Source organism: Ursus arctos, unplaced genomic scaffold (genome assembly GCF_023065955.2).
Source record: "Ursus arctos isolate Adak ecotype North America unplaced genomic scaffold, UrsArc2.0 scaffold_7, whole genome shotgun sequence".
Lineage (NCBI taxonomy): Eukaryota > Metazoa > Chordata > Mammalia > Carnivora > Ursidae > Ursus > Ursus arctos.
The window spans coordinates 8,472,097-8,488,601 of record NW_026623089.1 but is presented as its reverse complement, the minus strand read 5'-3'; the positions used below and the strand labels follow the sequence as shown (position 1 = coordinate 8,488,601).

The 16,505-nt window shown below is 40.7% G+C and overlaps 1 protein-coding gene across 3 annotated transcripts; it reads left to right on the top strand.

Moving 5' to 3' along the window:
* On the top strand, nt 1–15,674 carry BUB3 (BUB3 mitotic checkpoint protein). Of its 3 annotated transcripts, none has more exons than XM_026494332.3 (8): nt 1–218; nt 687–881; nt 1,426–1,495; nt 3,295–3,446; nt 6,032–6,190; nt 7,823–8,000; nt 8,453–8,669; nt 9,647–11,236. In XM_026494332.3, exons 2-8 carry the CDS (start codon nt 687–689, stop codon nt 9,660–9,662), a joined length of 987 nt encoding a protein of 328 aa, XP_026350117.1. In that variant the 5' UTR covers nt 1–218; the 3' UTR covers nt 9,663–11,236. The 3 variants fall into 3 exon arrangements, with proteins under 3 accessions (XP_026350117.1, XP_048075016.1, XP_026350118.1); XM_048219059.2 differs by lacking the exon at nt 9,647–11,236 and adding an exon at nt 13,771–15,674 and having other exon boundaries at nt 109–218; XM_026494333.3 differs by having other exon boundaries at nt 109–218; nt 10,890–11,236.
* Nucleotides 15,675–16,505: the final 831 nt, after the last annotated feature.

Below are 16,505 nucleotides of genomic sequence, written 5' to 3'. Positions count from 1 at the left end.
GAGCCGGAACAAGATGGCTGGGTTCACCGTCGCCGGGCCTCCGAGCGGACCAATTGGCTGCCTCGAGCGAGACGTTGGCGTTTGAAATTAGCCAATGGCAGTCATACGCTGGAGCTTCCTCTCCGCCTCTTTCGCCCAGCCCGCGAGTGCTCGGAGGGAAGCGAGGAGGTGGTGGCGGCGGCCAGCGGCGGCCAAGTTGCTTCTGAGGGAAACCCAAGGTAGCAGGGGCGAGGCGACGGGGCGCTGGGGCGGACTCTTTGCGGACTTCCCAGGCCCGGAGCCGGTAGAGCCATCCGCGGGGAACCCGTTTCGTTTCTCTTCCTTTTCTTTATTTTAGGAGCGTCCGAGGCGGTAGGCCCGGCGGAGGGGCTGGGGTGCGGGAGCCCGCGGCGGGCTGTGCTGGGGGCTGGAGTTAGGTGTGCCCCCGCGCAAGCCAGGCAGGTTGGGGCGCCTAGAAGGGGCGGTGGGGGATGGGGGGGTGAGTCCCGACTGCGGCGGGCGCGAAGGCTGTGCGCAGGCGCAGACTGCCGAATCGCCGACGTTCTGTAGGTTCCTCCCCCGCAAGAAAGTCCCCCACCTCCTGTAAGGCACCCCCTCATGGTGAAGCCCTTCTGAATGCTCGGCCTGCAGTCAGCCCAACACTCCATTCCGGACTCTTGGGGACTGACCGGCCCCTTGTTCCGTAGATGACCGGTTCTAACGAGTTCAAACTGAACCAGCCACCCGAGGACGGCATCTCATCGGTGAAGTTCAGCCCCAACACCTCCCAGTTCCTGCTGGTCTCCTCCTGGGACACGTCGGTGCGCCTCTACGATGTGCCGGCCAACTCCATGCGGCTCAAGTACCAGCACACCGGCGCCGTCCTGGATTGCGCCTTCTACGTAGGTGTCCTCAGTTCTTGCACCTGACCTCTTTGTTTTACGATACCTGTGTTGATAGTGTCCTTCTACCAGTATCGGGTAGAGAAAGCTTATGTCGGTAGTTATTTGGATAGCTCTTAAGATTTAACTGAACGCTTGTTTTGAGCCAAATACAGTTTTTTGGGGGGTTGGTGTTATGCAGATGTCGTAAATGGTCTCCTCTTTCAAAAAGAGTAATTGTGCAAACTTTGTGGATATATGACATTTGTATTTCAAATTCGCAACAAGACAGTAAAATTTGGTTGCCTTATCAAAAGGATGGTTTTTTGTTTGTTTTTTGTTTTTGTGTATTAGGAAATAGGAATGCCTATGTGCTCTCAGCCAATGTGGTGAACAGTCTTTTCCTTAATTTGCTGATGTAATTTTGGTGACCACTTACTTGCTATATTTCGTGTGTGTGCGCGCGTGCGCGCCCAGCGTACATCATCCTGAGCATAAAGTGAACAGTTGGCTTTAGAAAGAGCAATTTTGAACTCTTGAATGACTTGAAACTTTTATTTTGTAGGATCCAACACATGCTTGGAGTGGGGGATTAGACCATCAATTGAAAATGCATGATTTGAACACTGATCAAGGTAATGTGGCCACATTTTTACCAGTTTATTGTTTTCTTACCTAGGGTATTAAAGTGTAAATGTTTATTTAGGAAGAGTGGTTTCTGAATTGCTTAGTTCCCAAGTTGTTCACAAGTAAAAGTGGCTTAAATTTTGGACTTTTTTGTTTAAATGATAACCATTGAATTACTGATTACAAAATGTTACGTGTGTACTTTCTCAGTAAATGCAGTTCCATTAAGATCACCACTCTTAAGTGTTTATATGAAGTTATCCTTGAGTATTTGACCTTTACCTGTCCTCAGAAGTGAACTGGATCCCATAGTAGTCTACTGCTCATTAAGATTTTCCGGGACAGTGCTGATGTTTGAATGTTCTCTTTTCAGAAGCTTATTTAGTTCAGACTGAAGGATGATAGGTTTTTAAAAATCTGATATTATAAAATAGCCAGTTGTGTCCAGCTACTATATTCTGCTTGTGTGATGATTTAACGTAGAATATGGTTCAGTTACATTTATTGAATGAATAGTAAGGTGACTTTTTTTTTTTTTAGTAAATTTCTTAGAGGAGGATAGGAAATGACTTAACCAATGGTGAACTTTGGAGCAGAGCAGAAATGGGATGGAACTCAAATGCACAGAGCTCTTGGAGCATTAAAAAAATTTTTTTTTGTATATGCGTACATTAGGTATAGATGTGCTTGAAACAGGTAGCAAGGCCCAGATGTGAGTGGCAGAGGATGAGCTGGACAATGGGAGGATGGAAAGAAGATGAGCACAGTATTTTGTCAAAAAAAAAAAAAACAACCTTAGAAGAGGCTATTTCATGAAAGTCACTTTGTCATGTAACTTGGAACTGCAGAACTATTTGGTTTTGTTAGCTTATTCTATATAGTAAGTTAGCTTGCAGGTTTGGGGCCTATTTGTTGGAAAACTTAGGGAAAACATTGAAATACAAAGGTTTTTGATACGGAGACCATAGTTAAGGGAATTAGCTGTTTATTCTCAGGAGGTCATTGCTGAACTTCATGAGGTCCTTTTTTTTTTTTCTTGTTTAAATGATATGTTTTTAAAATAGGTAGTTTTCCTGTTTGAGGATCGGGACCACATATTGTTCTTTGTCGTATCCTTAGCATGTGGCATAGGTTTTGGCACATACTAGACATTTAGTAGATGTTCACTGAATAATGGATGAGATGGTGTGAAGAGTTGAAATTGAAAGGAAAGAAAATTGTCTATTGGAAATTTGACCCACCATGAAAACCAAGTGGGCTAATCAAAAGACTCTCTGCCTTCCTTATCCCCCAGCTTTCAGATACCCTGTTACTATGTAAATAAGTTTCTTATAAACATTGGCTTTAATGCAGTAAGTTTTATCCAGATCCAGGAGACCAGAGTTCTCTACCCTTCTTTCATTCAGCAGGTATTTGAGTACCTGCCATATATCAGACAGAACCTGCAGTAGATAAAGTCAGAACTATAGAGTTCAACAAGGTTTCTGATTTTAGGGAATCAAGAATCAAGTGAGGAAAAAAACCCAGATATGCCGCCAATTTAATGTAATGTGAAATTCAAGTCAGCCTTTGGTATGTGCCATGTTAGTGAATCAAACTATGCATTGTAAGGTGAACAGAGAGGAATGGATGACTCTTTGTAGTCATGGAGAAATTTTTCTGTATGCATACATTTTCATTGAGGTGGTGGAAGCAGATTCATTACAGTTTAATGAATGTTCCCTTCTATCGTTCACTTGAGGAATCTTTGTTTAGTGGAGGTAATAAAGCTGGGTGATTTTTTTTTTTTTTCTTTTTCCCCCTGTAGAAAATCTCGTTGGAACCCATGATGCCCCTATCAGATGTGTTGAATACTGTCCAGAAGTGAATGTGATGGTGACAGGGAGTTGGGATCAGACAGTTAAATTGTGGGATCCCAGAACGCCTTGTAATGCAGGGACCTTCTCTCAGCCTGAAAAGGTAGGTTCTTTACATTAATTTCATAGTAGGAATTATAATCTTTGGGGTGATTTGATTTGGTGAATGTTTGATGAATATGGTGTTGAATTTGAAAGTTAATTAAGAGTTGATGGGGGTGCCTGGCTGGCTCAGTCAATAGAGAACAGGACTCTTGATCTTGGGATTATGAGTTTGAGCCCCACGTTGGGTGTAGAAGTTACTTTAAAAAAAGTTGATTTTTTTGAAGCAAAGGGATTGGATTTTGGGTCAACTTTTTTTTTTTTTTTCCTGTTTGTTGTCATCTTTGTACTGGATAGTAGTAGCTTAAATAAACCCACTGCTCTGTATTGTTAATGCTTTAAATCCCAGGACTGAGAAACAACTCAGTGCCTTTTCAGAGAAGTCATTTAGCAAAGACTGTCGGATTGCCTTAAATTGGGTTTGACATGCCCAAACCAGGAAGTGGGACAGAGCATCACTCATTTTCACTTATGACCTGAGGTATCATTTGAGTGGGCTGTTAAGAGGGTGGAATGGGTTATCACTTGAAATTAGTGAGAAGGGTGTCCTATGTTCCCTGGGTTTTGCCATTTATTTATTTATTTTTAATGTTGACAGGTGTCATTTGAAGGCTCTCCTGAAGAAAGCTTTTTAAAACTGAAACTTTGTGTATTATTCTAACCTTTTGAACTGTACAATGAAAGTGTAATTGAGCATTCTTGCTGTGTCCTCATCAGACTTTATCAGGTGGTAGTTAATTTTAAAGATTGATTGTTTTAGCAGTTTAAAGGTATCCTTCGCTTGAGTCTATTTCCTTAGCGTAAATATACTATTCAGTTCCTGTTAGCCATCATCATATACTGTAGTGCATCCAAAGAGCCATTATTTCTGTCACATCACAGTCGAATCTACTCCTGGCAAGACCTTTGTTCGGAATAAAATAATTGCATTGTTTCTAGTTTTGATTTATGGTTGTATGTAACATGTTAAGAGCTGTGATAAATTGCTGACAGAATATTGTATAATGGACAGCCACACTGAATCAAGCTGCTTATTGGTTCAGCAAGGTTCATTATGTCACTTTTTTAAATACTTTCTTTGATAAATGTATATACCTAGTCAGTAGCATGACAGTGGTTTCACATGATTTACGATCAGTGGGGATAGAAAGCCCTATTAGAAGCTTGTATGTCACCTGTATAGTAAAGATTTAAGATAAAATTCCCAGTCTGATTGTACTGTTATAAATTGATCTCTTTCTGGATTCTGTGTTATTTAAGTTTGGCGTTTCACATGTCTTAGGTTGATTTCTGTTTTTCTGCAAACGTGTTTTCTGAATAAACTGGTGTAGATCTTGCATTTCTCTTATTTAAATATGCTTATGTTAAATCTGCTGTTTTGAATCTTTTTAATTCCTAATTTTTCCCTTAGTCAAATTAGTTGTTGAATTTTAAGGTCAGAAATCTGAGACTCGTGGGTTGTTGTATTGCTAAACCTAACTTGGTATTTTGGGGTGGTGGTACGTAGTTAACACATTAGTGATTACTAACCCTGTGCTTTAGTTACTGAATGTTAAAGAGATGTCTTACTAGGCCATGGGCTATCTTCATTTTTTAATAGTGATTCTTCAGGTTTTAAAATATTAAATCAGATTAAATTAGAGTTGCTTCTTAGTTGAAAGTAATAACCAGAGTACAATTTTATGCCTGAAGTCTGTTATTTAACATGATCAGGAAAATACATTTTGGCACCATTTTCATGAATTTGCTATTTGAATTTGAAAACAAACCAGTTGAAATACTTCCTTGCAGGAAATTCTGTGATTTATTATAAAGGAATTTTTTATGGAAATCTTAAAAATATTGTAAAAAGGGCATTATGTGGGGGAAATAAATGCCTTTAAGGGAGAAAATGCTTTTTAAATTTTCGCTAAAGATGAACTTTCTCTTGAGTGTTTAGTAGGACGTCAGGGCACAAGAATGTGCTTTGTCACATGCCAGACCACTGTCCTTGTATTTTAATTTTGAGTACATATGCCACCAAAAGCAGCTAAGCAGCTAATTAATGATGGCTCCTTCATTCTTCTTGGAAAGGCCTATTTATTCACTGTGTGGCAGTTAGATTTTTAGAGTTAGAACATGAAATCTTTTTTTAAAGGGTGGTCATAGAAAAATAACTTGGAAGATGATTATTTTATGAAAAGCTAGAAGCCTATTGAGAGGTATCTTGAATTGTTTTTATGCCTTTATTATCTCCTTTTTGAGTAGTTCTTACGCTTTTATGTTGGTACTAAATGAAACAAGGCTGGAGAAATTGCTTAATAATTGAATTTGCTTTAGTAACCAAGAGAATTTTCAAAAGTGTTTTTGCAGAATTAGAGTGTACATTATATAATGCATGGCTAAGTATTAAGAATATTTTGGGTTGATTATTTTGTTTACATTACTTGGTTTATGTAACTGTAGTATTTAAAATTTAATACCTGTGTTTGAGAACCTGATCAGCTAACTTTTTTATGGTTTCCCAATTAGTGGACTTTTTGGTGGACAAAATGGCCTGTTTAGGCAAATAGGTGGATTTTAGTAATTTTTGGTCTTTCTTGAAAGGTGTATACCCTCTCAGTGTCTGGAGACCGGCTGATTGTGGGCACCGCAGGCCGCAGAGTACTGGTGTGGGACTTACGGAACATGGGCTATGTGCAGCAGCGCCGGGAGTCCAGCCTCAAGTACCAGACTCGCTGCATCCGGGCATTTCCAAACAAGCAGGTACTGACCTATTCCTCGCCCCCTGCCACTCCCCCCCCCCCCCCATTTGTGAATTTGAAAAGAAGAGGATCTCATTGGTAACGCCTTTTAAAGCTTTGCTTTTTAAAAGATTTTTTGAGTAGTGATTTGGAATTTGTTGTAGTTACATTTTCAACGGCCTTGTGTTATAGAGTAGTGTATTAATCCAGTTTCAGAGAAGATCTTGATGTTCAGAGAGGTTAAGTAATCTACCAGTGGTTTGAATAGAGGTCTTCTGATTTCCTTGGTCTAGGATGCTTGACGGGTATATGGTAATCAGAGTTTTGCACATATTTCAGTTTACCAAACCAGTGAATTCAAATTTAAATTTGGACATTTAGGATTATGGAATTTGCTGTTCTCTGTAACCCTGATACCGATAGAGTTTCTTAGCTGGTTTGACCAGGAGAACTTGGATTCTCTTTTTAGAGAAGGCGATAATCCTTACGTAATGATTACCTCTTGAAGCATGGGGTGGGTTCCCCTGCCCATCATCACTGCTAACCAAGACTGCCCTGTTAGTGAGCCTCTTTTTCCCTCAAATCCTTAAAGTTTGAAGGAGAGTTGGTGGTGGGGTCAGCTGCTGTAAGAATTTTACGAGAGGAAAAGTCATTAAAAAAGGCAGATGTCTTTGAAATCTTACACTGACCTTTAGTGGTTGAGGAGCTGGATGCAATTATGTCAGTTGTTCTCTTGGCCCCTTATCTCAAAAGGCTGGTACCTCAAATGGTGATCACAGTTCTTTTTCTCAGGAAATTGTAAATATCCACTGAAGATAAGGCATTGCAGTTATGTGACTTTTAAAGATTTGACTATGTGATTATAAGATATCCTTGCATTTATAAATATTATTTTTATGCCTTATGTCTAAAACTTTGTTAGAATATGTTTCTAGTTGATGATGGAAGTTTAAGATTTCATTGATTTTTTTTTTATCCCTAAGTAGTTTTGCAGGAATAATTCTTTTTCATATCTTTAGAATTAAAAAAATAAATAAAATATAGGGTTCATATTTATCTTATCCCTGGGTTTCTTTGACATGTTGTCATTTCAAGGAAAAGTGAGAAGAGGTTTGAAACGGTAATCCACTTTGAACATTGTTGAAAATCTTTGCTGTTTGCGTGTGAACTCAACTTGCTGTAGTTAAATGCAAGAGGCAGAATGACTGAGGTGGAAGGCTGGTGTTCCAGTTGATTCGGATTATTGATAAACCCCCCTTGAAGGACACACGGTTCTTAAGAGTTGTTGGAGGTGAAGAGGCAGAGCACAGAAGATTATATCCAAGTGATGGAACAAATTTGAACTCCTCTGGACAGGACAACAAATAAATGATACTGAAGCATTTTAAAATTCTTGTCTAGATTTGTCAGAATTACTAGATGCGATAGCCTTATTTTTCTTTTTTTAATAGAACAGGTATAAATGTTCTTAAACTCTTGGACTGGTCGTAGCTATGTTAGTATAGTTAAAAACCTGTACCTGGTTAAAACCTGGCTGTAATTATCTTTCATCTCTGAAATAATCCTCTTTAGTGTGGGTTGATTTTGGAATTAGTGCCTTGTTTTTGGAAGCTGGAGTCACCATTTTTGTCCTTCTCTGGTTTCCTCTTGGCAGGGTTATGTATTAAGCTCCATCGAAGGGCGAGTGGCAGTTGAGTACTTGGACCCAAGCCCTGAGGTACAGAAGAAGAAGTATGCCTTCAAGTGTCACAGACTAAAGGAGAACAATATTGAGCAGATTTACCCAGTCAATGCCATTTCCTTTCACAACATCCACAATACATTTGCTACAGGTATGGTATGGCATGTGCACCTACATCACATCATGGAGATAACAATTTTGCTTTATTTTATTTTGGCTAAATTAATTGTAGAGAGAGAAGACGGTGAGGGGGAGAGAGAGAATCCTCAGCAGACTGTGCACTGAGCGTGGAGCCCACCATGGGGCTGGATCTCAACAACCCCGAAACCATGACCTGAGCCAAAATCAAGAGTCCGACGCCCAACACCTGAGCCGCCCAGGCGCCCCGACAGTTTTACTTTAATTGAACACAGACAGTTACACTTAGGCAGAGTTTTAAAAAATTGTGCTTGCTTTTTCTGATATTTAGGGAGTAAAAATTTTATACAGTCGCCTGTGGGGAACATGTAACTTCTGTAACCTTAAAAATTAACCATTAAGGATAATGGTTTTTTCTGTACCTGCCTTTAAGAACCATTTTACCTCTTTTGAAATGACTTGCAGGTGGCTCTGATGGATTTGTAAACATTTGGGATCCATTTAACAAAAAGCGACTGTGCCAGTTCCATCGGTACCCCACCAGCATTGCATCCCTGGCCTTCAGTAATGACGGGACCACGCTTGCAATAGCATCGTCGTATATGTATGAGATGGATGACACGGAACATCCTGAAGATGGTATCTTCATTCGCCAAGTGACAGATGCAGAAACAAAACCCAAGTGAGTATGCTTCACCTGTATTTGAGCCTTTTCTTGCATTCAACCCAGGATTTATTAATTTTTCTAAATTCATGAATAGCATTGTTGATGCCTGCTCGATATTACGGCTGACTGTAGGGTTGGAGTTGATTTTATCTTGTTCTCCCAAGCTTTCAATATCCGTAGGTTGATAGACGTCTGATGGATAAAATTGTGCCTAGTTGTTTGGTAGAGAAGAATGTCAAACTCTCATTCTTCTTGAATAGGCACTATTATTTGAATCTCTGGAGTTATTACTAGCTCATTGCTTCAAAATTAAGTTGAGGAATTCAAGAATAATTTATTTTCTCAAATTCTATTTAAGATATTTAAGAATCTGAACTGCCAAAAATCTTTCCTCTCCACAGAGGTTGTTTCTTTAATATTTACACAGAGTGAATGACCTTCAGGTCTTACTGGAAACCCAGAGTAATATGGCCTTGCCTGGAATAGCAAATTTCCGTAGTTTTGAAATTTTCATAGCTGTCTTTGGCTCTTGGTTGTAACTGTTGACAGAGAGGAACAATTTACATTTTTTTGGTACTAGCAGGGCAAAGCTCTTTACTTAATTACCTGCACCAGGCCTAAGGGAAAACCGATACTTAGGCTCTTGTTAAACCATAAAATACCTACCCCAACGGGTCTTTGTCCCTGTTCTCTGTCCCTCTCTACCCAGGCCTCAATAAATATGGAATAACTGAATGTTTTCAGGATTCTTCTGCTTGTCTGAGTTAGAATGGTTTAGCACCCTTGCTAAATTGGTTGAGTCCCTGAAAGAGGGCAGAATATTAAATATTCAATATCATGCATACTTTTACAGGTTTGACTTTAGCAAAGACTTAGCATGTGAAGCCTGTTGGATAAAGGGCTGTGTTTGCATTTAATCTCTCACTTTTGTGTTTCTTGTCCTGGCCGGCCATTTTGATCTCATGCTGTTCTTTTTTCTTTTGAACTTGTAGGTCACCATGTACTTGACAAGATTTCATTTACTTAAGTGCCATGTTGATGATAATAAAACAATTCGTACTCCCCAATGGTGGATTTATTACTATTAACAAAGAAACCAGGGAAATATATTAATTTTAATATTATAAGAACCTGAAAATAATGGAAAAGAGGTTTTTATTGATTTTTTTTTTTTTTTTTAAACGAACACTCTTAAGTGCATGAGACGGTTGATGGTTGTTGCATTAAAGGTATTCTGGGCACACGAAATTGGAGGGCAGTGATTGCACTTTCGAGAATCAGTTTTGACCTTGATACTTTTTGTTCCCACTGTGGAAATACATGTTTGTAAATAAATATAGGTAATAAAAATCCTTTTGCGTTCTTTCTGGACCTTAAATGGTGGAGGAAAAGGCTCTTGAGCCATTTGTTTCTTTTGCTGGTTGTAGTTGCTAATTCGAAAGCTGCTTCAGACTGCCTCATGAGGAGGTTAATCTACAATTAAACAGTATTTCCTCTTGGCCGTCCATTATTTTCCGAAGCAGATGGTTCATCGTTTCCTGGGCTGTTCAACAAAGCAAGGTTAAGGTTAGACTCCTGGGAATCAGCTAGTTTTCAATCTTATTAGGGTGCAGAAGGAAAACTAATAAGAAAACCTCCTAACTTCATTTTGTGACTGTAAACAATTATTTATTAGCAAACAATTGATCCCAGAAGGGCAAATTGTTTGAGTCAGTAATGAGCTGAGAAAAGACAGAGCATATCTGTGTATTTGGAAAAATAATTGTAACGTAATTGCAGTACATTTAGACAGGCATCTATTTGGACCTGTTTCTATCTCTAAATGAATTTTTGGAAACATTAACGAGGTTTACATATTTCTCTGACATTTATATAGTTCTCATGTCCATTTCAGTTGCCCAGCCGCTGGTGATTAAGGTTAAAAAGAAAAAAATTATAGTGAGAATGAGATTCACTTTAATGTAATGCCCTGAAGCAGAACACGAACTTAGCTTGGCCTATTCTAGCTAGTTCCAAATAGTATTTATGTGGTCAAACTTTGGTGTTTTATTTATATTATTTGCAAATGTATGTCTTTGAATGGGCCTTGGACTTTTACTGAAATTTACCCACGACGTGTTTTTTAAATAATCCTTTTGGTACAGAGAAAGGTCTTGCTTTTATTTTGTAAGTGTTTCGGTGAAAACTTAGAGTAAGTCTGAACCCATCTTTTGAAATGTATTTTCTTCATTGCAGGTCCACCTAATCATCTCGTGAAAGTGGTTTCTCTATGGCAAGCTTTGTTTTGCTTCCTACAAATACATACTTATCCCCTAAGGGATGTGTTATAGTCATTGTGGACACCTATTTAGTATGTGGATTTCTCTGTTTTCTGTCTTACAAAAAACTTGTCTGTGTGCCCTTTCCTGCTGACTTCGTGTAGGATAAGGAGTCTTTGTGTCCTTGTGTGGTAGTCTGAAGAATTGTTTTTACCCCCAGAGAGCCCAGGTGCTGTTCATGAGCAGCTTGAGCTCTTTTTGTAAAATAATCTAAACCTGTTATTTCCATGCTGTCTAATAAATCAGAGATTCAGAACCCTTAAATGTTGGATGTTTTTAAATGTTGGTAATTAATGTAATTTACTTCATAAAAAGGCTTCTGTAAAGCCAAACTCGTTTCATCAAGGGCCTGGTGGGGATGACATTTTACCTTTAAGTCCACACTGCCTCGTTTAATTATGTCTATTCTGGTGTACGTTGGGGATTCAGTCCTGGCTAAAGTGATCTGTTGGAGTTCTGCCATTTCCCTCGTGCCCTCTTGCTGGATCAGCAGGGCCCTTGAGCCAACTGTGTGGCTTCACAGGGTGGGCACAGACAGTGTGGCAGCTGACGGGCGCCCTTTGGCGTGACTCTCCCAGTGCTGGTGCAGTAGGGCTCATGCGGCTCTCACATCCCTGTGCTGATGCCGTCATTGTACGCGCACACACAGAGCCAAATGACAGACCCGTCTGTACTTATCCATCAAACGCTAAATCAAAGTGAAGCCCTTGGGCTGGTAAATAACGTAATAGCCAGAGACTAACTGATGGCATTGGTTCTTTAGTGCGATACGTGCTTTTCAGAGTCATAACCACTTGGTCGAGGACAAAGCATAAATTTAAAACATTGTTTAACTGAAAGGGAATTAATATAGTATTGTAAAAGGTGACTAAAATTAAAGCAATGTTGGGGGCCTGTTTTGAGTTCGTGGTGTGGGGGAGCTATTTTTGTACTTCCATCTGGGTGTCCTCTGTCTCTTGAAACCAGATGTCTCTCAACCTGAATGTGTCTCCTTGCCTCCCTCGTGGACCTGTTAACCCGCTCTCCTTCAGGGTTTGTCTGTTTAGGGTTGCAGCCACCTTTCCCCCAAATGACCCAGGGGTAATACCTTCATGTTTTCCTTGATTTCCTTTCTCCGTATTCTCTTCGCTGTTTTTAAGTGTCTCTTCTGATGATGATTCTTTCTGCTGCTCCTCTCCTGCTGCTACTCACCCCTCTGGGGAGTGCAGCATCCTCCAGTCTCTGCCCTGAGTTCTGCGTCTTCTGGAACAGTGACTTTCAGACCTTTTAGCTGTGATCCAAGTAGGACAAACATTTGAGCTGCAATTCAGAACACACAGAGGTCAATCTAGTATGTGTAACAGAGACATGTTCTTAAAGTATTCCTTGCCCTTTGTACATGTGGTGCATCTGTTTGGTTTTTCTTTCTCTCTTTCTTCCTTCCTTCCTTCCTTCCTTCCTTCCTTCCTTCCTCTCTCTTCCTCCCTCCCTCCCTTTCTTTCTTCTCCCCTCCCCTCTCCTCCCTTCTCTTCTCTTTTTTCTTTTTTCTTTTCTTCCTTTCCTTTCCTTTCCTTTTCTTTTCTTTTCTTTTCTTTTCTTTTCTTTTCTTTTCTTTTCTTTTCTTTCTTCTTTTTTAAATGCTGGTTATGGCCCCCCGAACTGATTTCATAACACATGCCTTGCTACCTCTAATTTGAGAAGGCTGCTCTGTACCACACAAGACTTTAAAAACACTTGCTCTTTTTCTCATGCTGTGCTTGGGATTGTCCAGTGCTCCCCATTGCTCATAGAAGTCCCTGAATCACTTTACGAGAAGGTATGTGTCCAAGGCCTGCAGATCACCAGGAAGCCACTGCTGACTGTCCAGGTGCTCAGAAGAACGGGGGAGGGGCTGAGCACTGGGGATTCTGACAAGTAGATGGATATGTGGGGGCAGCAATACCTGGTTTGAGTTCTGTGTAGAAACTTAAGGGTACATCAGCAGTTCCTCTGTTCTGGGGAAAATCTAGGCCGGATGGACTGAGGCCAGACCTCGCCGTTTGCCTTTCGTATTCAAGCCCTTTATTATTGATTTGTTCTCTGTTAAAGAGGGTGTGTTCTGAGTTGTTTTGCTCTTCATGAGTCTCTAAAGTGAAATAGGATGGCATGGTCAAATAAGATGATTTCTTCCCCAGGGGGAGGAGGCGCAATGCACGTCATCCTGCCAAGAGCTTGGAGAACTCCAGCAGGAGAGACGTGCCCGTTACTTTTGTTAAACTTAGTTCTCCCAAATCTCTTTGTCCCTGAGCCTCACCGCGTTGCCCCGTTCCCTTGTCCCCGCACCCTCCACACGCCCCATCCCTAATACTGTTCTTTTTACCGTTTCCCAGAGAAAACATTAGGGTTCTGTACTGTGAGTGAGTGCCGGCTGTTTGCTTTACTGTTGCTCAGATACACGGGCTGACTACCAGATCTCAGTCTGCTTAGGCTTTTCCCTTTTCTGAATTGCTCTTTCAGTTTTAATTTGAATCCTTCTGCAAGGTCCTGTTTAAGATCCTCTTGGCCATGAAGCCTTCCAACATAACTCCAGCTCACAAGAGCTCAAAACTTGCATGAAGCACCTCCTGTTTATATACCTTTAGCATATACTGCCTGGCATTTTACCATTTTTGTATGTACACACCTGGCTCCCATATTACATTCCATCAAAAGCAGGGACCACATCTTTTTGTATACTCTGGCACGTGAGCATTGGGTCACTTTGGTATTGCTGGATGGTAGAGTGATCTCTTTTTCAAAAGCAGTTTTCAATATAATTTTTTTTGTTTTGTTTTTTTAAGATTTATTTATTTTAGAGAGACAGAGCGCGAACAGCAGGAGGGGCAGAGGGAGAGAGAATCTCCAGCAGACTCCTCGCTGAGCGCAGAGCCCGATGCGGGGTTCAATCTCACAACCTTGAGATCATGACCTGAACCGAAATCAAGAGTCGGATGCTCAACCAACTGAGCCACCCAGGCGCCCCATCAATACAGTTTTGGAATAGTGCCTAGTGTACTGGACATGTAACCGTCAGCTTTGTTAATTCAAAAAGCATTTAGTAACTGTTATGGAATGAATATGTTCATTGTAGAAACATTTAGATAACAGCATGCAAAAAGTGAATTGCACTGTCACACAATCCTACAATAGGAGATAACATTTTGGTTATCCAGAATCCATCCTTCAGAATTTTCTGTGAATAACCGATTTTGTTAACCACATCAAATGAAAATGCCTGGGTGAACGTATTTGGAGATGTTAATCGGGATGGTGTGATGTATGGTACACGCCATGTGTCTTTGTGATGTTTACTTTGAGGAGGTATCCTAGGTGTACTTTGAAGGAATGGGTGGCTGGTTATCTAGTGCGTTCGAAGCACGGATGCAAAAGATCTCATGGCGGTGGCTGAGAGGAGCCTGGCCCTGGAGAATTCATGACACAGATTTCCAATTTGCACCCCCCAAGTGTCCTATTGGGCAGGTGCTCCAAATGACTGGTGACAGTTCGTAAGTGAGCTGCTTCTCACATGGCCTCACTCTTTCGGCTGTTCGAGAGTGAGAGGCTGCAGGGGCCTGCAGCTAAGATGCCCCTGAGCAGTACTCGGGCTATAGTATATGTGATTTTATAAAATTTGGGTCATAAGGAAGAACCTTGCTTTATACACTTAATGTGTTGGGAAAATTCTCTCATTTGTTTCTTGCCTTATTTTTAATTGCCTCCTAGTCTGAGGTTTTGAACAAATATTTAATGACCGTTGTTTGTATGCCAGGCACTGTGCTAGGTGCTGAGCTCCAGTCCCTGCTCTCCCTGGGTTTCCAATCGGGCAGGGATTATGGCTGGTAATGACGAGCATGCAGACAGTTGGAACTGACAAATGCTACGGTGCCATAGTGTGACTAAGTTTTGCTTTTAAGCACTTGGCTGACCTTTGGTCCTCTCATCCACTATCCTATCAGTGAAGGGGGCTGTTAAGTTGCGTGATTGCTCTTAAATCTAAGGTCACGCCCCTGGTGGTTAATGATGCAGATACTGTGACAACCTGGGCACCAGAAAAAGCGGTTTGGACAGAAAGCCCCTGTTCAAGAACCTGCTGGTTAATACTTAAAAGAGGAAAGAGTAGTAGCAAGATAGCACAGAGTCTTAGAGCCTGTCACTTCTGTGCCTGTTACTCCTCCCAAATTGCGTCTGCTAGATTAGTGGGTCAGGCAGCATGACGAGACCGCTTGACTCTTGAGTCTAGCCTTTGAACCTGACTCTGAATCCTCACTTTCTGATTCATCCATTGTGTCACTGGGCAAGTTAATTTCTGAGCCAGCTTCAGCATCTGTAAATGGAGAAAATACCTAATTCATGGAGTTACAAATGAGTGTGTAGCACGTTTCTGAGGGTGTGCCTGGCACAGTCAGTGAGTAGCAAATCCTCGCTCTCCTTGGATAAAAAAATAATCTGTTGCTCTTATTTATTAGTCAGCTGACTTTTATTTTAGGTTTTTTCTTTTTAGTAGATCAAGGTAGTTCTCACGGGTCTGTAGGATTCCTAGTTCTTAAGTTTGCCAGTATATGTATATATCATTTTAAAAAATTTATAAGCTTCTTCAAGCATTCAGAAAAACAGTCACACTTAGAAGCCCACCATCCAGATTTTACAAAGTTAATATTGCCATCTTTACTTAATTGCTTATTTTTACAATAAAGCTTTGCACATACCTGAGGCCTCATTTGTACCTCTCTCACCCCATTCCCACTTTTCTTCGAGTTGTACCCATTTATGCCTTTAGGCTCATATGGTGTCCGCATATGTGTTTTTAAAAGTTGCAGAAATGGTATACTGTTTCTATCCTGGAATGAGTCCACCCCTATTTTTCATCAAGCGTCGTTCATAAGATGTAGAAGGAAAAGGACAAAGACAGGATCATTTGTAGGGAAACAGCAAAGCAGCAATGTTATACAGTAGAGTGACTGAGTGCCCCTTTTCTCCTAGGAGTGAGATCAGCCACTATCTTTCACTTGGGAACGAACTTACTTTAAGCTATTAGGTCTAGTTACCGCAGTTTCCTTAAAAAAAAAAATGGCACCTGGCTGGCTCCATTGCTTCGGAACTAGCACAAAGAGAAACTTGCTGCCAAGCCTGGTGCCCACAAATACCCATTGGACCATTGAGTATAAAGGCACTTGTCCCTTGATGAGGGGTGTGTTGCAACAATGCTTTCATTTTTTTTTTAATTTTTTATTTTTAAGTAGGTTCCACATACAGTGTGGACCCCAACATGGGACTTGAACTCAGGACCCTCAGATCAAGACCTGAGCTGAGACCAAGAATTAGAGGCTTAACTGACGAAGCCACCCAGGCGTCCCAACATTGCTTTCATATTTGAAGGATACCCACAGAAATTGTGGGGTTGTCGTGGGGCGTTGGCTTCTTCGTTGGGAAGTATTTTATATCCTGAGGGAAGAAATCTGAAGGTAAAAATGGGACTGTGATTTATGGAGAGCTGTCATTGAGCAAATACAACACAAGTTAGCTTGCCCTATTCGTA

Excerpts from the sequence above, each read along its gene's own strand:
- BUB3 (XM_048219059.2), top strand. The coding sequence starts at position 687 with ATGACCGGTTCTAACGAGTTCAAACTGAACCAGCCACCCGAGGACGGC. Across the intron at positions 8,001-8,452 it reads CCACAATACATTTGCTACAG|GTGGCTCTGATGGATTTGTA; the intron begins GTATGGTATGGC and ends AATGACTTGCAG. Across the intron at positions 8,670-13,770 it reads GATGCAGAAACAAAACCCAA|ATTTATTTATTTTAGAGAGA; the intron begins GTGAGTATGCTT and ends TGTTTTTTTAAG.